At 43.0% G+C, this 16,749-nt stretch overlaps 1 protein-coding gene across 9 annotated transcripts in view; it reads left to right on the plus strand.

Annotated features, from left to right (window-relative positions):
• DST (dystonin) overlaps positions 1-16,440 on the plus strand; it is a 522,626-nt gene extending 506,186 nt beyond the window's left edge. For 5 of the 9 annotated variants that reach the window (XM_068960483.1, XM_068960484.1, XM_068960486.1 and 2 more), the window contains 10 exons: positions 1,114-1,277; positions 2,341-2,503; positions 3,976-4,130; positions 4,302-4,376; positions 5,361-5,378; positions 8,238-8,355; positions 10,502-10,701; positions 11,267-11,377; positions 14,031-14,154; positions 15,352-16,440. In XM_068960483.1, coding sequence (XP_068816584.1) covers positions 1,114-1,277; positions 2,341-2,503; positions 3,976-4,130; positions 4,302-4,376; positions 5,361-5,378; positions 8,238-8,355; positions 10,502-10,701; positions 11,267-11,377; positions 14,031-14,154; positions 15,352-15,614 — 1,391 coding nt within the window. In that variant the 3' untranslated portion in view covers positions 15,615-16,440. Of the gene's footprint in view, positions 1-1,113; positions 1,278-2,340; positions 2,504-3,975; positions 4,131-4,301; positions 4,377-5,360; positions 5,379-8,237; positions 8,356-9,492; positions 9,565-10,501; positions 10,702-11,266; positions 11,378-14,030; positions 14,155-15,351 lie in introns of all 9 variants that reach the window. The other 4 variants (XM_068960485.1, XM_068960489.1, XM_068960482.1 and 1 more) reach the window with 3 other exon arrangements.
• Positions 16,441-16,749: the final 309 nt, after the last annotated feature.

Raw genomic sequence — 16,749 nt, forward strand, 5'->3', positions numbered from 1 at the left:
TAATAGCTTGGATAAGATTTAGAAGATGCACAATTTATACCAATTTGTGATTTTCTGAATGATGTCTTAGTAAAAAAAAAAAATGGTTTTGGGTCTGCCATGGTAAGAAAGTGGTTGGGGACTCTGCACAGACTCTTGGCTGTTTTGTGCCGCACACCTCCCCCCAGCAGCTGGATCATGCAACCTGGGACGTGTTATCTAAACCTTTTCTGAACCTCAGTTTTCTCACCTGTAAAAGGGGAGGATTATAACCTTCTTGGGCTATGGTGAGGATTTGGTTTAACTGCTGTATGTGAAGTGTTTAGCGTACTTCCTGGACTATTGTTAAATGCTCATTAAATATTAGCTATTGATATCTCTGTACAGCCCCATGGGGGTTAGGAAATCTAGGCAAATCTCAGCTTGGACACTACCTTCCTATGTAAGCTGAGGCCAGTGATGTGTTTTTCCAGATCACATTGAGCCATTTAGTTAGGTGAGGAAGCTCTGTGACATTATAGAAGCCTGTAAGTGATGGAAAGAGGGAGGAAGCTTGAAGAGGGTGTTAAGTTGGGATGTGAGCCAGTGTTGGGGGCTCAGCCTCAGCAGGAAGTGGGCCTGGAGGAAGGCCGGGCTGCCTCACACTGGGTGGTCGGGTTGGGGCTGTTGGGTGTCTCACTGACTGCGGCGCCCCTGGCACCACCTGCCTGCACCTGCCATCCTCGGGGCCTTAGCCTCTCAGTCACAGCCAGGCTGCTGGAACCGAGTCACAGACAGCAGTGCCCTGATTAAGTAGCAAAGAGGAAGGTGGCAGGGTGCTTCTTTGGAACTCAAGTGGCACAGAATTTAGGTTGAAAAGTGTTTGAAGTGTCAGTGTAATGAGAGAGCGTTCTAGTACTTCAGGGCTCTTTGTCAAGATACGTTAAAATGCCTCTGTCTCTGAACAGCATGTGAGCCCTGTTAAGTAAAACGCATTTGGACCCTGATACTGCACTTCACTTCAATCAGAATTTCTCCTGATGACAGTCAGTAGTGAACTTGATTCACTCTGAATGAGGAGCAGGAGAGGTCAGACCTTAACGCCTTCCAAACCCCTGGAGACTTTGCCATCCTAATCAAGTTGTGTTTTAACAGGTAAACGGCTCCCAGCCTCAAGCTTCTATCCCTCTGGATCACAGACGCAAATTGAAACCAAAAATCCCAGGGTCAACTTACTGGTGAGCAAGTGGCAGCAAGTCTGGCTTCTTGCCTTAGAGAGAAGAAGGAAGCTTAACGACGCCTTGGACAGACTGGAGGAGGTGAGGAGGCTCGTGTTTGGCTCCATATGGGTATTTGCCCCCATTCACACAGTGCCAAAATCTTGATTTTTTTCTGACATTTCTGGTAATAAACTCTTGATGTCAGAGTGCATATTTTATTAATATCTCTAAAATTAATGCTGCAAGTGTGACTGTTTCTTCGGGGGGGAAAACCCCTGATAGATGGGCTTTGGATTTAAGGGATCAAAGTCAAAAACAGATACGTTGTAACATAATCAAAAAGTTGCCGCCTTAGGAAAAGGTCTGGTTTGACATGTTTGCTGGCACCATCACCTAGCAACTGTAATCATTTATAATGCAGATCTTTTAATTATACATACTCTGATCTGAGGCTGTTAGAGTTTCAGATTCTGGAGTTGGTGAATGTTTAAAAGGTAGGAGTTGAGAGCACCTGGTGGCCGAGAGCTCGAAGGGTTAAATGGGTCCTGCTGAGCTGGGCCTGCTCCCCAGGGGCACAGAGAATGACTTTGCTGTTACCAAGAAAATTCCTGTTTGACGTTTTGAGTTTTGTTTCTTCTGGAAAGTAAAGAACAGAACAGTGGCAGTAATGAAATAAACTTTACAGGGTAAGCATTGAGGCCCCCTTTGCAAGATGATGTCTCTCCCGGAAAGAACGAGGTGTGTGTATTGTCTAGGTGATGATCAAAAATAGCGTTGATCATATTGTTTAAGATAGAATTCTTGCTATCTAGAGCAGCAGTCCCCAGCCTTTCTGGCACCGGGAATCAATTTCGTGGAAGGGGATGTTTCCACAGACTGGGGTTGGGGGTGGTTTCAGAATGATTTAAGCACGTTGTTACATTTATTGTGCACTTGATTTCTGTTATTATTGCATAAGCTCTACCTTAGCTCATCAAGCAGTAGATAGATCCCAGAGATTGGGGGACCCTTGAATCCAGAGGATCATTAAAAATAATGGTAATTCATATCATGTAAGATACAATTTTTTTTTCTAGAGGATCGTTAGAAATCACACTCACATTGTATAAGACGTAATTTGAGCACAGTAGTCACTCCGCAAAATGCCTCTTGCCCTTTTCAGCTTAGAGAATTTGCCAACTTTGACTTTGATGTCTGGCGCAAAAAGTACATGCGCTGGATGAACCACAAGAAATCTCGAGTGATGGACTTTTTCAGGAGGATCGATAAAGATCAAGATGGGAAAATAACCCGGCAAGAGTTTATTGATGGAATCCTTTCCTCAAGTAAGTCCCATGTGAGATGGCCAGAATGAATGTAGTTTTTTTAAGAAAATGAGCACAGTTTAAGTTTTGGAGCCAGGAATCTTGTGTTACTTATAAGTAATTAGCATCACCTTTAAATTTGGCTTTGAAATCATTGCCCTCAAAAAACCAAAAAACTGATCTTGGTTAAAATGTATGGCTTTGGAGGCAGGCACACTTACTAATTGTGTCACCACAGATGAACTGGCGGTGGGTAACCAGGATAATAATTCTTAATTCTCAGATGGTGTTGCCTGGCATAAAATGGGCTGTCAGTAAATGCAAGGCAGTCCCTGTTTTTTGTTGTAGTCCACATTCTAATCTGATATTGTCATTAGTAGGAAATTACAAGGCTATAAAAATTCTTAAAGTACGTGCCCCCTTCTTGTTGATAGATTAGTTTCATCCTCTGTTTGTGATTTCTCTGGCAGAGGTTACCGGAAACCATTCTCAAAGTAAGTTTCACGTAAATTATTCCGTAAGTGGTACTTGAACCATATGAAGTTTGCTAATCCTAAATAGTTTTTAGCCTAGAAAAAGAGCCACTTCAAAGGATTCAGATAGTAAATGAGGGTGAATTTAGGCCACATATATAGTGATTGTGCTTAGGTTACATAAATCAGGTTTTTCTCTTTTTAAAGATTTTATTATATTTGATCATGCTAATCATTTAACTGGCCACACTACAATTCAGATGTACAACCAAGAATGTCTCTCAAGGCAGAATTAACAAGTTAATGCTACTTACTCTTTTTTTAAGACTTAAACCTTTGGGGGGACTTCCTGGTGGTTCATTGGCTAAAACTCTGCACCTCCACTGCAGTGGTCATAGATTCCATTCCTGGTCAGGGAACTAAGATTCTCTGAACGACCCACATGAGGAGGCAAAAACAAAAACAAAGAAACCCACACAAATCTTGTTTGTAAAATTTTATTATAAGTGGAAGGTCTTATCAACTTTCATTGGGAGTGGAGCGTACTGAGAATATCTTAATTATTAGTTGTATGTGGAATCTAAACAAAGTTGAACTCACAGAAACAGGGCAGGAAAGTGTTTGGCTGGGAGTTGGGGGAGAGGCTGGTATGAGGGTACAAATTTCCAGATATAAAACTAATAAAGGCCTGAAAATGTAATGTATGACTATGGTTTATATATATATATATGTATGTATGTTTGGTTATATATGTATAACATATATGTATATATGACATGGTGACTATGATTGATAACATGTAGAGATTGGAATTTGCTGAAAGAGTAAAACTTACTCTTACCCAAAAAAAAGTGCAAAAGATAAATGTGTTAGGTGATGGATGTGTTAACTAGATGAGAGGAATCCCTCCACAGTGTACATATATCACATTATTATGGTTGCATCTTAAATATCTTGCAGTTTCATTTGTCAGTGATTGCCTCAATAACGCTACTTAACTATTGTTTTGAAACTGTGAAGAGTTCCCTACCAGCCGCCTGGAGATGAGTGCGGTTGCAGACATCTTCGACAGAGATGGAGACGGATACATCGACTACTATGAATTTGTAGCTGCCCTTCACCCAAATAAGGATGCGTACAAACCCATCACTGATGCTGACAAAATCGAAGATGAGGTACTGCTTACCTTTATACCGCTTGCAGCAGTCACCTCATGTTCTTCCCAGAGGCCCTGCACAATTGATGTTGCTGCTTTATTCCCACGTTCCTTTGTCGCATAAAGGTTCTAAGGGTGCCTCGATGTAGTATTAACATTAGAGTGACTGTTTTATCATTGCTCTTGGCAGGTGACAAGGCAGGTGGCTAAGTGCAAATGTGCAAAACGATTCCAGGTTGAACAGATTGGAGATAACAAATACAGGGTAAGTTTCCAAAATAGCTGTGAGGTCTGCTTAAAGGATGAGAATTAAAAGTGATCTGCATTGCTTCCCGGGAATGCTAATGACCTATTTTTACCATCTATCAAAGGGTACTGGTATGTGAAATTCCAGCTTTTATAACTTTAAATGATATGAAGATAGCTTGTTGTATATTAGGACATATCTTTGACATGTACAGGATGTCCATTCAAGGCGAAAAATATTGAGAGGAAAACACATCTTGTATATTTAGGTTGCTTAATATTACTTTATAATCTATTTTATTATGATTAGAGGTAAGTTGTCATACTTTCAGTAACAAAACTATTCCAAGACAGGAAACAAAATTAAAATGTTGAATTGTTTTTATAAATGTGATAAGAGGCAGTTTGTCCTCTGATGCAGAAATTTTTTTTTTAATTTAAATCTCAATAATTCAGTTCACCTTCTTTCAAAACAATTACTTGAAAGCACTTGTGACTTAGTCACACTTTATCATTTTTCTCCCTCTTTTTTTGAAGCATCTCTTATTTGCAGTAGCTAGATAGGAAATGTGCTGGGTTTCCCTCCTATAGTCTGTTACTTACAAATAAAACATTATTCATTTTGTTTTTGTATTTCCGCATTGAAAAACATTCATCTCTTGGGCTGGCCAAAAAGTTTGTTCCCATTTTTCCACACAATGGCACAGAAAAACCCAAATGAACTTTTTTAGCCAACCCAGTATACATTTGAATTTTTACCTTAAATTTGAAACCCAAAGACTTTCCAAAAACCTTGCATAGAAAATTTTCTGATTATTTGGTTTGAAGTTGGGAAAAATGGGTACCTGCACATCTCTAAACTAGATACTAATCCAGAATCCCAAAGTGTGAGAGAGAGTGAGTGAGTGAGTGAGTGTGTGTGTGTGTGTTTTCTGGAGTCATATGAAAAGTTTCCTATTGAACTAATTGTGTCTTTCTTCCATTTTTCATTTTTTTTTATCAGTTCTTCCTGGGAAATCAGGTATAAACCAGTGGAATGTATTCTCCAGTTCCCAATGGTTTTTTAACTTTAATTCATAGTCATTAAAGCTTGCCCTGGCCCGTCTTTCCCATGCTGTCCCCCTAGCAGCTACAGTGTTGGTTGGCGTGGTGTTTCTGTCAACGCTATAAGGGTCCTTGATCCGGGACTCCTTTCTGCTTTGTGTCTCACATGAGGAGATTGCCTTCAAGCAAACCAGATAATCAGCCGTAGTTTGGCTAGGCGCAGCGTTGCAGTGCAGCTTTCAGCCCTGTCTTTGATCATCCTGCTTCCCACCTGTCATATGCAACTACTCATCACAGCACAAACTTGACTGTGCACAGTCTCCGTGTGGTCTTGTTGGTGCTTGGCCGTTGAGGAGGAGGTTGCTCTGAGGAGGGCAGTGAGAATAGGGCCAGCCTCTGGCAGTGACCTGGGAGGACAGCTCAGAGTGGTCAGCATGGCACTCGGCCTCGGTGATGGTTTTCTCCAGAGCAGCCGTCATCCGTGTGCCCTGATTCATCGAGTTAGGGCTTTGCGTTCTGAGTAAAGTGTCGCTCTGATGGTCTTAAATGATATGCATCCCTGTGAGGAACGGTTTCTCTTGTGCCTTGCACGAAATCCTAGCTGTGCTTATGCCATTTTGCCCTCAGATTTAAGTCGGAATAGACTGACCAAGATGAGAATTTATAACTAGAGACAAGAGAAGTCATATTTTGGTTTAAACAAGGAAAGTTTGTTTTTTCAACTCTGTGCTTTTGAAAACAGTCATGCTATTTGTGATACCTGACCATCTGTGTGTGCTGAGTTGCTTCAGCAGTGTCTGACTCGCTGCCACCTCGTAGACGACAGCCCAGCAGGCTCCTCTGTCCGTGGGATTCTCCCGGCAAGGATGCTGCAGTGCACTGCCATGCCCTCCTCCAGAATATCTGGCCATATCTGTAGATGTTACTCTGTTCCTCAGTTTCTAAGTCAGATTAGATCTTAAGTTTCAAATGACCAAGTATCATTTACTGCAAGCAAATTATTTTTTCAAATAAAATTCTTAAGTCATTTTGCATAGATGTTTTGAAACCTTCCATTAGTTTGCATAAGAAGTTACTTTCCCTTTCTTGTTATTTTCTAAGTAATCGTGACAGCATCTTTTATTTTTGGAAAGGATGAAATGACCCCAAAGGTTTAAGTCACTGAAAATACAAACAACAACATTATGTATTTTTTCCTTCAATTTAGCTGTTGAAAAAATCAGGGAAATTCTAAAGACAATGGTACCTGTCAGAGAATGCCATCTCAAAATTTAAATTTATTCATATTTAGTATGATGGAAATAAATTGAACTATCATCCCTATAAAATAAATATATTATTTATATGTGATATAAATATTTATCTATATCCTTAAAGCTTGTTTTCAATGTAATCTTGGACCAAAAGTGTATGGTCTGATTATCTGGTTCCTTAAGGGTAATTTTCTTTGAATCCCCTCCTTTCCCTTTGCTTATTAGCAGCACCAATTTTTTTCTAACAAATTAAATATGTATTTTGATTTTTAAATTTTAATTTACAGTTCATGAGCAGGTTCAGTTACAGGAGAGTTGAAATCTCAAGGCTTAAAAACCATTTTAGAAAAAGCAATGTAAAAAGGTTTGATGTGACTGCCTGAGTCCCACTGGTACATTTTACATGCTGTCTGGATCCTTCTGAGTTTCAGGGTCTGGGATGGTTGGCTTTGTTCTAGTGTTCTCTTCCTGAAACTCAGCGTTAAAATTTATGAAAAGCAGCCAATTGTTTCTACTTCAGGTTTTCCTATTTATCTTTCATGAGCCCAGACAAATAGTCACAATTGTATGTTCCCTGCCTTAAAAAGAAGCTCTTTATGTCAACTTGACTGTTCATTTTGCTATGGTATCTTGCCAGGTTGGCAACCATGAAATTCAGTCTGGTGGTTTTTTTAAGTTGGTCATGAGCTTGTTAGAAATGATTTAAGGGTATAAAATCATTTCTCATGGGCTTTCATAGTAAATAAACCTTTTGATCAGAAACTGCCTGCAGTCTACATGTGTATTCAAGAGCTGAAGAATCTGTAGCATATCTGAGTGAGCGGAGATCCACTGAAAGAGCAGGAAAAGACAAATGCTCCTCAGTGTCAGCAATTTTGATGCACGCAGCTTTAAGGAAGCCTTTTAGATTGGAAAGCTGTATCATTCCTGATGTGTCAGTGTCTGTCCAAATATGACAGCAGTCTAAAATGGCATGGCAATCCAGCCTTTAACAAATTAGCCTACCAGATCATTAGTGATGCAGAAATTTTATTTAACTGTGACATTTTCATTAGTCACGATCATTTATTGTCTCTTTCGTGAAGTCAGAACTGCTTAGAGAAAGCAGATGAGATTATAAACATTTCTGCCACAAATTTCCAACAGCTTTAGGTGTAAGAGGAAGTTTTCATGAAGAAGAATCAGAGTTTATTAAATTTTCTTTAGGATCATGTTACCTCCTGGGAGCCCCAGGAGACTGGATCAGTGGTTATTTTCATGGCTGTGTTTAATCTCTAGAAACATTCTTCAGTTACTTCTTTACTAATGTTATTTCTGTCGTAAGAAAGAAAAATCATTTTTAGAAGAAAGCTTCAGGATTACACGTGATAACCTTCGTCATCTTTTTTTCACCCTATTTCCTCTGGGCTAAATCAGCATGCAGCCGTCTAACGCAGATCATGACAAACCCCTCTCTGAGATTTTACTAATCGCTGCGAACTAAGCAAGAAGTTAGAGTTGGTTGCTTATAGCAGATCGCACTTCCTGCCTTGGTTGAGATTTACTCTGGACAATTAGAGGGTCTTCTTTCTTCCCCTTCCCAGTTTGGAGACTCCCAGCAACTCCGGCTCGTCCGCATCCTGCGCAGCACCGTGATGGTTCGCGTTGGAGGTGGATGGATGGCGCTCGATGAGTTCCTAGTGAAAAACGACCCTTGCAGGGGTAAGGAGACGCTTACCGTCAGGGTAGTCACTCTGTGCAAGTATGTCCATCTTGTGTTATTTTCCAGCATCAAAAACATACTGGGTGTACACCTGAAACTATCACAGCATTGTTAATCAACTATGCTCCAATATATCAAAACTTGATATATTCTCCCAATATATAAAGTCAAACGTTTTTTTTAAAAGTTAGCTAAAAATAACTTACTGAGGCTCATTTTGGTCATATATTATTGGGTTGGCTAAAAAGTTCTCCTGGGTTTGCCCATACGACATTATGGAAAAACCCAAACGAACTTTTTGGCCAGCCCAATATGATGAATGTTCACGTTGGTCTGTCAGCCTGAAGTTCCCAAAGAACTTGGGGCAATCATGTAAACTGTGTTCCTCGCTCTTTTTTTTTTTCTTTCTTTTCCTTTTTTTCCACTTCTGGATAGCTAGGAGACTGGGGGATGGGAAACACTAGAATGTATTTTTCTGTATGAGACACCCCCCATCTGCCGTTTTCAAAATGAGCGATTCTTCCAGCCAAGGACAGGATTTCCTCTGTCATTGAAAAGCAAAGTGAGAGGAAAGAAAATCGAGTGATGAAGATTGAAGATAGTGTATCGAAGTTTGAAAGCAAAAGTGTTTCTGAAATTAGGGGGAGGTGAGGAAAGCAGCACTGAAAAAAATTTTTAAACAATAAGCTCCTGATTTGACTCTGAGTTTTGAAGTTACAGATCAGCGCCCTAAGAAGATGCACACGCTCAGGCTGGTAGGACTGGGCTCAGGCGGCCAGGCGGCGGGGCCCCCTGCTGGCCACCGTGGGTGATTGCGCCTAAAGGAGTGAGGCGAAAGCAAAGGCGCCTTTTGTTGTGTATTTTGGAAACTGCAGCCTACGGTAGCACAGCTCCGCTTATGAAACAAGGGAGAAGGCAGAGTGCTCTGGGCGGTTGCCTGAGAAAGGCAGCCTGACCGGGGCGCGGTCTTCCAGGTGCGGGTTTCCTCCCGAGTCAGCCCTGTGCGTGCTCCTCTTCTAAACTGTGCACCAAGGCCCGGCCTGAGCAGCCTTGGCGTAGTCAACCAGTGTGCTGTGTTCCTTCTTCTGCTAACAGTTCTCTTGAATGTGATTGGTATCCTGTGTCATTTCTTCTAGTTCATCATCATGGGAGTAAAATGTTACGCTCGGAATCAAACTCTTCAATCACTACTACTCAGCCTACTATAGGTTGGCGACCCCTCTCTTTGCCTCTCCCCCCTCTGACCTCTCCTCTTTCCTCCTTTGACATTCTTGCTTTCGTTGTTTGTTTTCAAATAACGCGCTTCATCCATCATGTATGGCTTAACTCACATCCAACTGAGCTGGTGCTTCCAAATTGAAACTCTCGACATTGGACGCCCTTCCAGTGTTGCAGACGCAGGGGTTGCGTCCGTGATCAAACACAGGCCAGTGCCCTACACGCGAGGCTCTGGCGGCGCCTCAAGAGCACGTGCACATGTGTTGGTCTGAGTATTGAATCATGGATGACCTCCCAGATCCTGGGGTCTGGCGTTTGTTATTTTGCATGTTGTAAAACCAGGTTTTTAAGGCATAAAATAAAAATACCAGCCGCCTTCTTGAAAGTGAAAAACCCTAAAGGTTATGTGTTGTCATCATGATTAATAACCCATCTCTCATTCTGTATAACTGTTCAATTAATCCTGATGGTGAAATATTGCTCTCAATCTCCTGACCTCAGTAGTAGCTACAAAAGCCATAGTCCCTGCCTCCCTGGTCCCCCTGGGGTGGGGATGGCATAGGGAAACACTGCAGGCATCAGTAGCGGGTGGATTAACAGTATTTGAGCATGAGCTTGTCATTTTCATGCTGACTCTCTCTTTAATAGTGGTTCCTCTTGCTGGTGTCTAGTGTTAGAATAAACACACTTTTATTTTTTTCTTCCCCCAACTTACTTGTATCCAAAAGGAATGCATTGTAAAGGAATGCATTTGACTTTTTGTGATGCTGAGTTGGAGTTGGCATGGCAAAAAGGTGTTCTTGCAATCCTCCACGTGGTCTGTGGTGCCCGGTGGCGATTTTTCCCCACACATGACTGAGCCCCTCTTTTTTTTTTTTTTCCCTTCCTCTTTTGTGTGTGTGCCTTGTCACCTGTTCCACCATCCAGCTAAAGGAAGGACGAACATGGAGCTGCGTGAGAAGTTCATCTTGGCGGATGGAGCCACTCAGGGCATGGCTGCCTTCCGGCCGCGGGGCCGGAGATCCAGGCCCTCGTCCCGGGCGGCCTCACCCAACCGGTCCACGTCCGTGTCCAGCCAGGCCGGCCAGGCCGCCTCCCCGCAGGTCCCTGCCAGCAGCACACCCAAGGTAGGACGCGTTTTCTTCTCCTCCACACTCCCCGTCTAAAGCAGCAGTCCCAGCCTCTGGGATCTAATGTCTGATGTTCTGCAGTGAAGCTGCTGTAATCATAAATAGGAATAGAGTACGCAATTCATGCAGTGCTCTTGAGTCATTCCTAGACCAGTCCCTGGTGCCAGAAACGGTTGGGGAATGCTGTGCTAGAGTCTGCTTTTCCGTGTTTGGGGTTCCTAGAATTTGCAGGACCAGCTTTCTCCAGATGTGTCCCTTGTCACAATATGGAAGGTGCAGGATTAAATGTGTGTGTGTGTGTGTGTGTATTTTTTTGTGTGTGTATGCCTTTGCCTTGTGGCCCATATAGAGACAGTCTGTTTGGAGACTTTCATACCTTTTAGACTGGTCTTTTTAAAGCTTCATTCATGTTTTTGGTGTGTATGATTTGCCATCAGACCTTTCCGTTTGTTTTTAATGATGATCATTCTTACTGCAAAATGAGTGGCTGTGAATCTCTCTTTCCATGGCTTTGCTTTTTATCTTCCATCCTTCACGTTTGATTTGCCATTGTTCCATACAGATTCTCCATCCTTTAACACGCAATTATGGTAAACCCTGGTTGACAAACAGCAAGGTGTCAACTCCCTGTAAACCAGCTGAGTGCCCTGACTTTCCCGTGTCATCTCCAGAGGTATCGTAAGGCCCCAGATTCCAGCCTAACAGCTGCCTTTAACTGACTATCACCCACTAGCCCTGCCGCACCTTCTCCTTGATAACTGCGCTTTTGACAATACTGTGTCTTTTTAAAGACTTCTGTGTAATAAGTCTCAACCCAGCATTTCTAGGCAGACACGAGAGTAAGGGGTCGACAGGAAAGATGGCTTGTAGCTCCTTAACCTTGCCACCGCTGCGGGCTCTTGATCGCTTTTGCTTTTTGCTCTCTTGCTCGTTCTTACTTTTGCTTTTCTCCCCTGGGAGAGTGAAGTACAGGAGACTATACCCAGACCTGAGTCCAGTTTCTTTTCAAGCTGATGGTATCCTTCTGCTTCTAGACATAGTTTCGGCAGGAAGTACTGTAATCCTTTTTGGGAGAGAGTGAAAGGCAGTGTTATTTGCAAGAGAATCACTTAAAAGAATGTGGATTGAGTGTTCTCTCTGGACAAGGTCCTTCTGACTGTCTGGTATGTTTACTTCTGTCCAAGAACACTGGGTGGTTGAGACAGCCTTTTAGTCATCAGTGCAGGAGGGCAGGGGCTCAGGCAGACACAGAGTTCTCTCTCTTTCTCAAAAGGTGTGTATCCTTGTTAGACTTAATGATTTTTAGTCAGTGTGCTCTTTTTTAAATGACATGCTCTATGGGGATAAGATATTTAGGTGATATAAGATTTGCCAAGATTAACTCCTATATCAGATCATTTATTTATGTTCAACTGGAAGTCAACCATATGTCTTTTAAAGAAACTTCTCTTTAAAATGATAACCATAGGTGTGTATTTGAGCAGATTCACAAGAATTGGGTGGGGGAGAATCTCTAAATAACTCTTCCTGAAACAAAGGAGGTATTTCATATTAAAGGCAAGGACTCTTGGATGCAAGTAAGTTAGTACCTCTCGAAAGCCTTTTATGCTTTTCCAAAACTCTTACTTACGTATTATTTAACCCTCACACCCATAATGAGAGGCAGGCAGGGGAAATATTGCCCTCCTGAGATCGGAACGATGTAAATGGAAATTGCTGATGGAGGTAGAATCGGGCACAAACCAGTCCTCTTCCCCCAGCGCCTCGACCCTCTCCCTTCCCCTGAGTGAGCGATGGGGTTTCGTAACACATGTTCTGTCTCAAGGTGTCACTTCTGATGGACCTGTTGTGGCCAGAACTGAAAGCAGAGGAGGGAACCTTACGTGAAACGTTTGTTTTAAATATTTAGGGCTATGCTACTCCGTTAGTTCAAGTTTTTAAAAAGTGGGAACTCCCCCACACACACCAAATTAAAGTCTTTAGGTAATAGAAAAGTAGGTATGATTTCAAGTAGCCTCATGAGACAAAACAACAGTATTCTTCCGTGGAGGGGTCTTTCAGAGGACGGAGTAGCTTTGTGATCATAAAATCAAGCGCATCAAGGCACCTGATGAGTGCTTTTGGTGTTCCGGGGGCAGGAACTGTCACCTCGCAGAAATGGTTCATCAGCTGCGAGTCCTCACTCTCTCGCGCGTTGCTGAGATTCTAAGTTAGGGATTTAGCTGGAGCAGAGCTGTCAGACTTCATTTGGGGAAGTTACTGCCCTCCTCTTTCATCATTGTGAAAAAGTGATTAGGTAAGTGTGAGGATTGTTTGTGGTTAGATGTGTGATAATATTTTGAACACTCAAGTAATCTATGAATTCTGTTTACATTCTATACTTAAATGTATAGAGAGTATGTAAATTTGTTATGAATATCACTAATATTAACAAATTGCAAGTCTGATGTATCAGGAGGTCTTACATATGCTTTATTAAGCATTTAAAAGTATTTGATAAAGGAAAATTAATTTTAAAAAGCACATATAATTATATAGATTTATTTCCTCCAGACAGCTCCCTGACTGTGAGCTCATTGAGGAATGTGATATCCTTATACTTCTCAGGAGATTTGTTTTTTCTTTTTTTAATTTTGGGAGAATTTTCAAAATGTTGTAGTGATGAAGAAAAAGTGCAGTGATTTAGACTTATAAAAATTTCATAGTTGTGACGATTTGAATGCTTGTAAGAATTTTAAGAGAATCATCCCAAAATGTTGCCTAGGTATCTTGTGTGTAAGGACCGTAGAAGGTGATAGGGCCAAGAGATAAAAGTGACGTCTTACAAATTAATAAAATGTCACTTTGGGGGGCCATTTTGTTTGTTTAAATGATGGCTGTCTAAGCATTTCTTATTTTCTTTCTGTTCTGTTTATTTCTGTCTTGGTCCCTAAAAGCCTTGCAAGCAGCAGATAATCCAAACACAGTTTTTCAGAGCCCCATCTTCTCTCTGTACCATGCCATCACCATCCTCTTTTTTTGGCTGAACTCTGAACCCTGTGGTATTCACTGACTATCTGAGAAATACTAACATACTCACAGTTTGTTGCCTCCGTTTTCATACCTTCTCTCCGACGTGGACTCCTCTCCTTCTGAGGGTTCCCTCTGAATGCTGGGAGAGAACAAGAAGTTAGTAGGTGGGACCCGAGTGCCTTGTTTAGCCGGTAGGCTGTCCCCTCCACCTCCCAAGTGTCAGCGGAGGGTCCCCACAGCCTGCGAAGTGGTTTCGGTGGAGGATCACGGGACAAACGCAGTGTCTGAAGTGTCTTTTCCCTGATTAACCACAGGGGACGCCAATACAGGGAAGCAAGCTCCGACTTCCGGGATACTTGTCAGGGAAGGGCTTCCACTCCGGGGAGGACAGCGGCTTGATCACCACCGCAGCTGCCAGAGTGCGGACCCAGTTTGCTGGTGAGTCTGGGGTGTTTCCTCCCTGATGTGACCTAAAGGTGAGAGGCCCGTTTCTTCCTAGTCAGGGAAGATGAACTGATGCTGCCACGTGCTTCTGAAATGACAGGTGGTCCCAGTCATCCATTTAAGGTAGGGGATCAATGAGCCAGGGGAATAAGGGACTCAAAAATTCCCTTTCAGAAAGCACCAGAGAAAGATGAGAGAGTGACTGTGAAATCAAGGAAAAGCTACAACAGGATGTACCCCTTGAGGCCAGAAGGTCTGGCCTCCTTTGCTCCTTGATAATTGCACTGGGCTCTGTTTTGGGTGGTTGGAAAAGCCCAGCCACTCTGGTTCTGACCCTAGGGTCCTGAGCACAGCAAGCCTCAGTTCAGTTCAGTCACTCAGGCGTGTCCAACTCTTTGCGACCCCATGAACCACAGCATGTCAGGCCTCCCTGTCCATCACCAACTCCCGGAGTTTACTTAAACTCAGGTCTGTTGAGTCAGTGATGCCATCCAACCATCTCATCCTCTGTTGTCCCCTTCTCCTCCTGCCTTCAATCTTTCCCAGCCTCAGGGTTTTTCCAATAAATCAGTTCTTCGCATCAGGTGGCCAGACTGTTGGAGTTTGACATCAACATCAGTCCTTCCAATGAACACTCAGGACTGATCTCCTTTAGGATGGACTGGTTGGATTTCCTTGTGGTTCAAGGGACTCAAGAGTCTTTTCCAACACCACAGTTCAAAAGCAGCAATTCTTTGGCGCTCAGCTTTCTTTATAGCAAGGCGGAAGCTTCTTTAAACAAAGCTTTTGTCTTCCGTTCCCCTCTGCTTTGAATCCCTTATCTGCAGGTAAGACTTGTGCCAGGTGCGTGCTGTGCATTTGCACTGCACACGTCCCTAGGGCAGACCTGCCACACTTCGGAAAAAACAGTCTCTAGTTCAGCACGTCTAATCCGTCCATCTGTGTCCAGTCAGTGGAATTCCTGTTTAAGTGGGATGGCCCCCAACCTCCACTTTCTGTATGTATCCAGCTTTTTGTATATTTTATCCACTGACGGGTCGCAGCAAGGCCATAAAACCCACAGGTATTGCCTGGGCACCTCCTGGGTGTCCAGCAGACTAGCTGAGATTGAATGTGGTGTTGAGCTTCGAGAACCGGTGGCAGTGGGGCGCAGAGGGCAGGATGACCTGTCTATGCCCTCTCTCTCCTCAGATCCCAGGAGGACGCCGAGCCGACCCGGGAGCCGGGCCGGCAGCAAAGCCGGCAGCCGGGCCAGCAGCCGCCGCGGCAGTGACGCCTCGGACTTCGACATCTCGGAGATCCAGTCCGCGTGCTCCGACGTGGAGACTGTCCCCCCCGTACACAGGCCTACACCCCGAGCAGGTTCTCGGCCGCCTGGAGCCAAGCCTTCCAAAATCCCCACGCCCCAGAGGAAGTCACCTGCCAGCAAATTGGACAAGTCCTCCAAGAGATAGTGCAGTTGGTTCTGCCGTGACCCTTCCTGAAGCCTTTACTATTTAAGTCTGAAAGATGTAACATATGATGTAGATAGAGATTATTGTGAAATATTGCAAGAGGTGAGTCTAAAATTCTGCAGCTGGCCTTATCTGTGTATTTGTCTTTTTCTTCCCTCTGTATGATTTTGGGTCAGATAGTCTGGGGTTGGACTCACACCCTCTGTGAGGCGGGAGAGAGTGTTTGACAGGCACAGAGGTTCCTCCATTGAGCACACGGCACCTGAAGGTAAGTCCACAGCCCCCCGGCAGCCAGCCCTCCGCTGGGCGCTGACGTGAAGGATACCTCATGACATGCCCCTGCTTCTCTGGAAACCCCGAGAAGCCAAAAGACACCCCCAGGGATCTGTTCCGAGATGATGTCAGTGTAAACTGCAAGATTGGGGGCAGAGAGACAGACACACCCGCCACGGTTCTCATCCTCCTACCTGACAGAGAGCTCACAGGAGGCTCCTTTCTGCGCCTTCCCGTGCTCTGAGACTCCCAGACTCTTGTGCGTTTCTGCGCCCATGGCTTCACCCGAGGCCAGGGGCCACCCGGACCTGAGACCTAGTATCCTGTAAGAGTATCATCATAAAATGCATTCATCTAAATGTGAGGCTTTCTTTTGCTTGAGTGGACAGTAGCACCTGTACCATTGAACTCATTTTGTATCCAAGCAAGTTTGCTTGCAGAAAAGCTATGAAATAAAATATGTCCCTTAACTACATTGCTATGGAATTAATTTTTTTCCCCAGGGAAAAAAAACAAATCGGTGTATTTTTTTATGAGCAAATATCCATTTGGAGTGACCAAAAGAGACTTAAAAATGGGTTTATTTTGATTTTCTCATCTGAAATAATCATGTTCTGGTATTATATCTATATTTAATAAATATATACCTTTTAATTTATTATGTATACTCACATACTATAGAAAGATATTATTATAGTATGCATTTAATAAAACATATTCACTTGAACATATGGAATAACTGATTCTTTAAAGTGAATTTTTTCCATTTATTTGTTTTAGATAAATGTTACATGGATGATCTCTCTTGAGTTAACAGTGTGATAGGCTGAGTTTGGGGGACAGAAACACAAGGATATAATAT

This window comes from Capricornis sumatraensis, chromosome 22, assembly GCF_032405125.1.
Source record: "Capricornis sumatraensis isolate serow.1 chromosome 22, serow.2, whole genome shotgun sequence".
Lineage (NCBI taxonomy): Eukaryota > Metazoa > Chordata > Mammalia > Artiodactyla > Bovidae > Capricornis > Capricornis sumatraensis.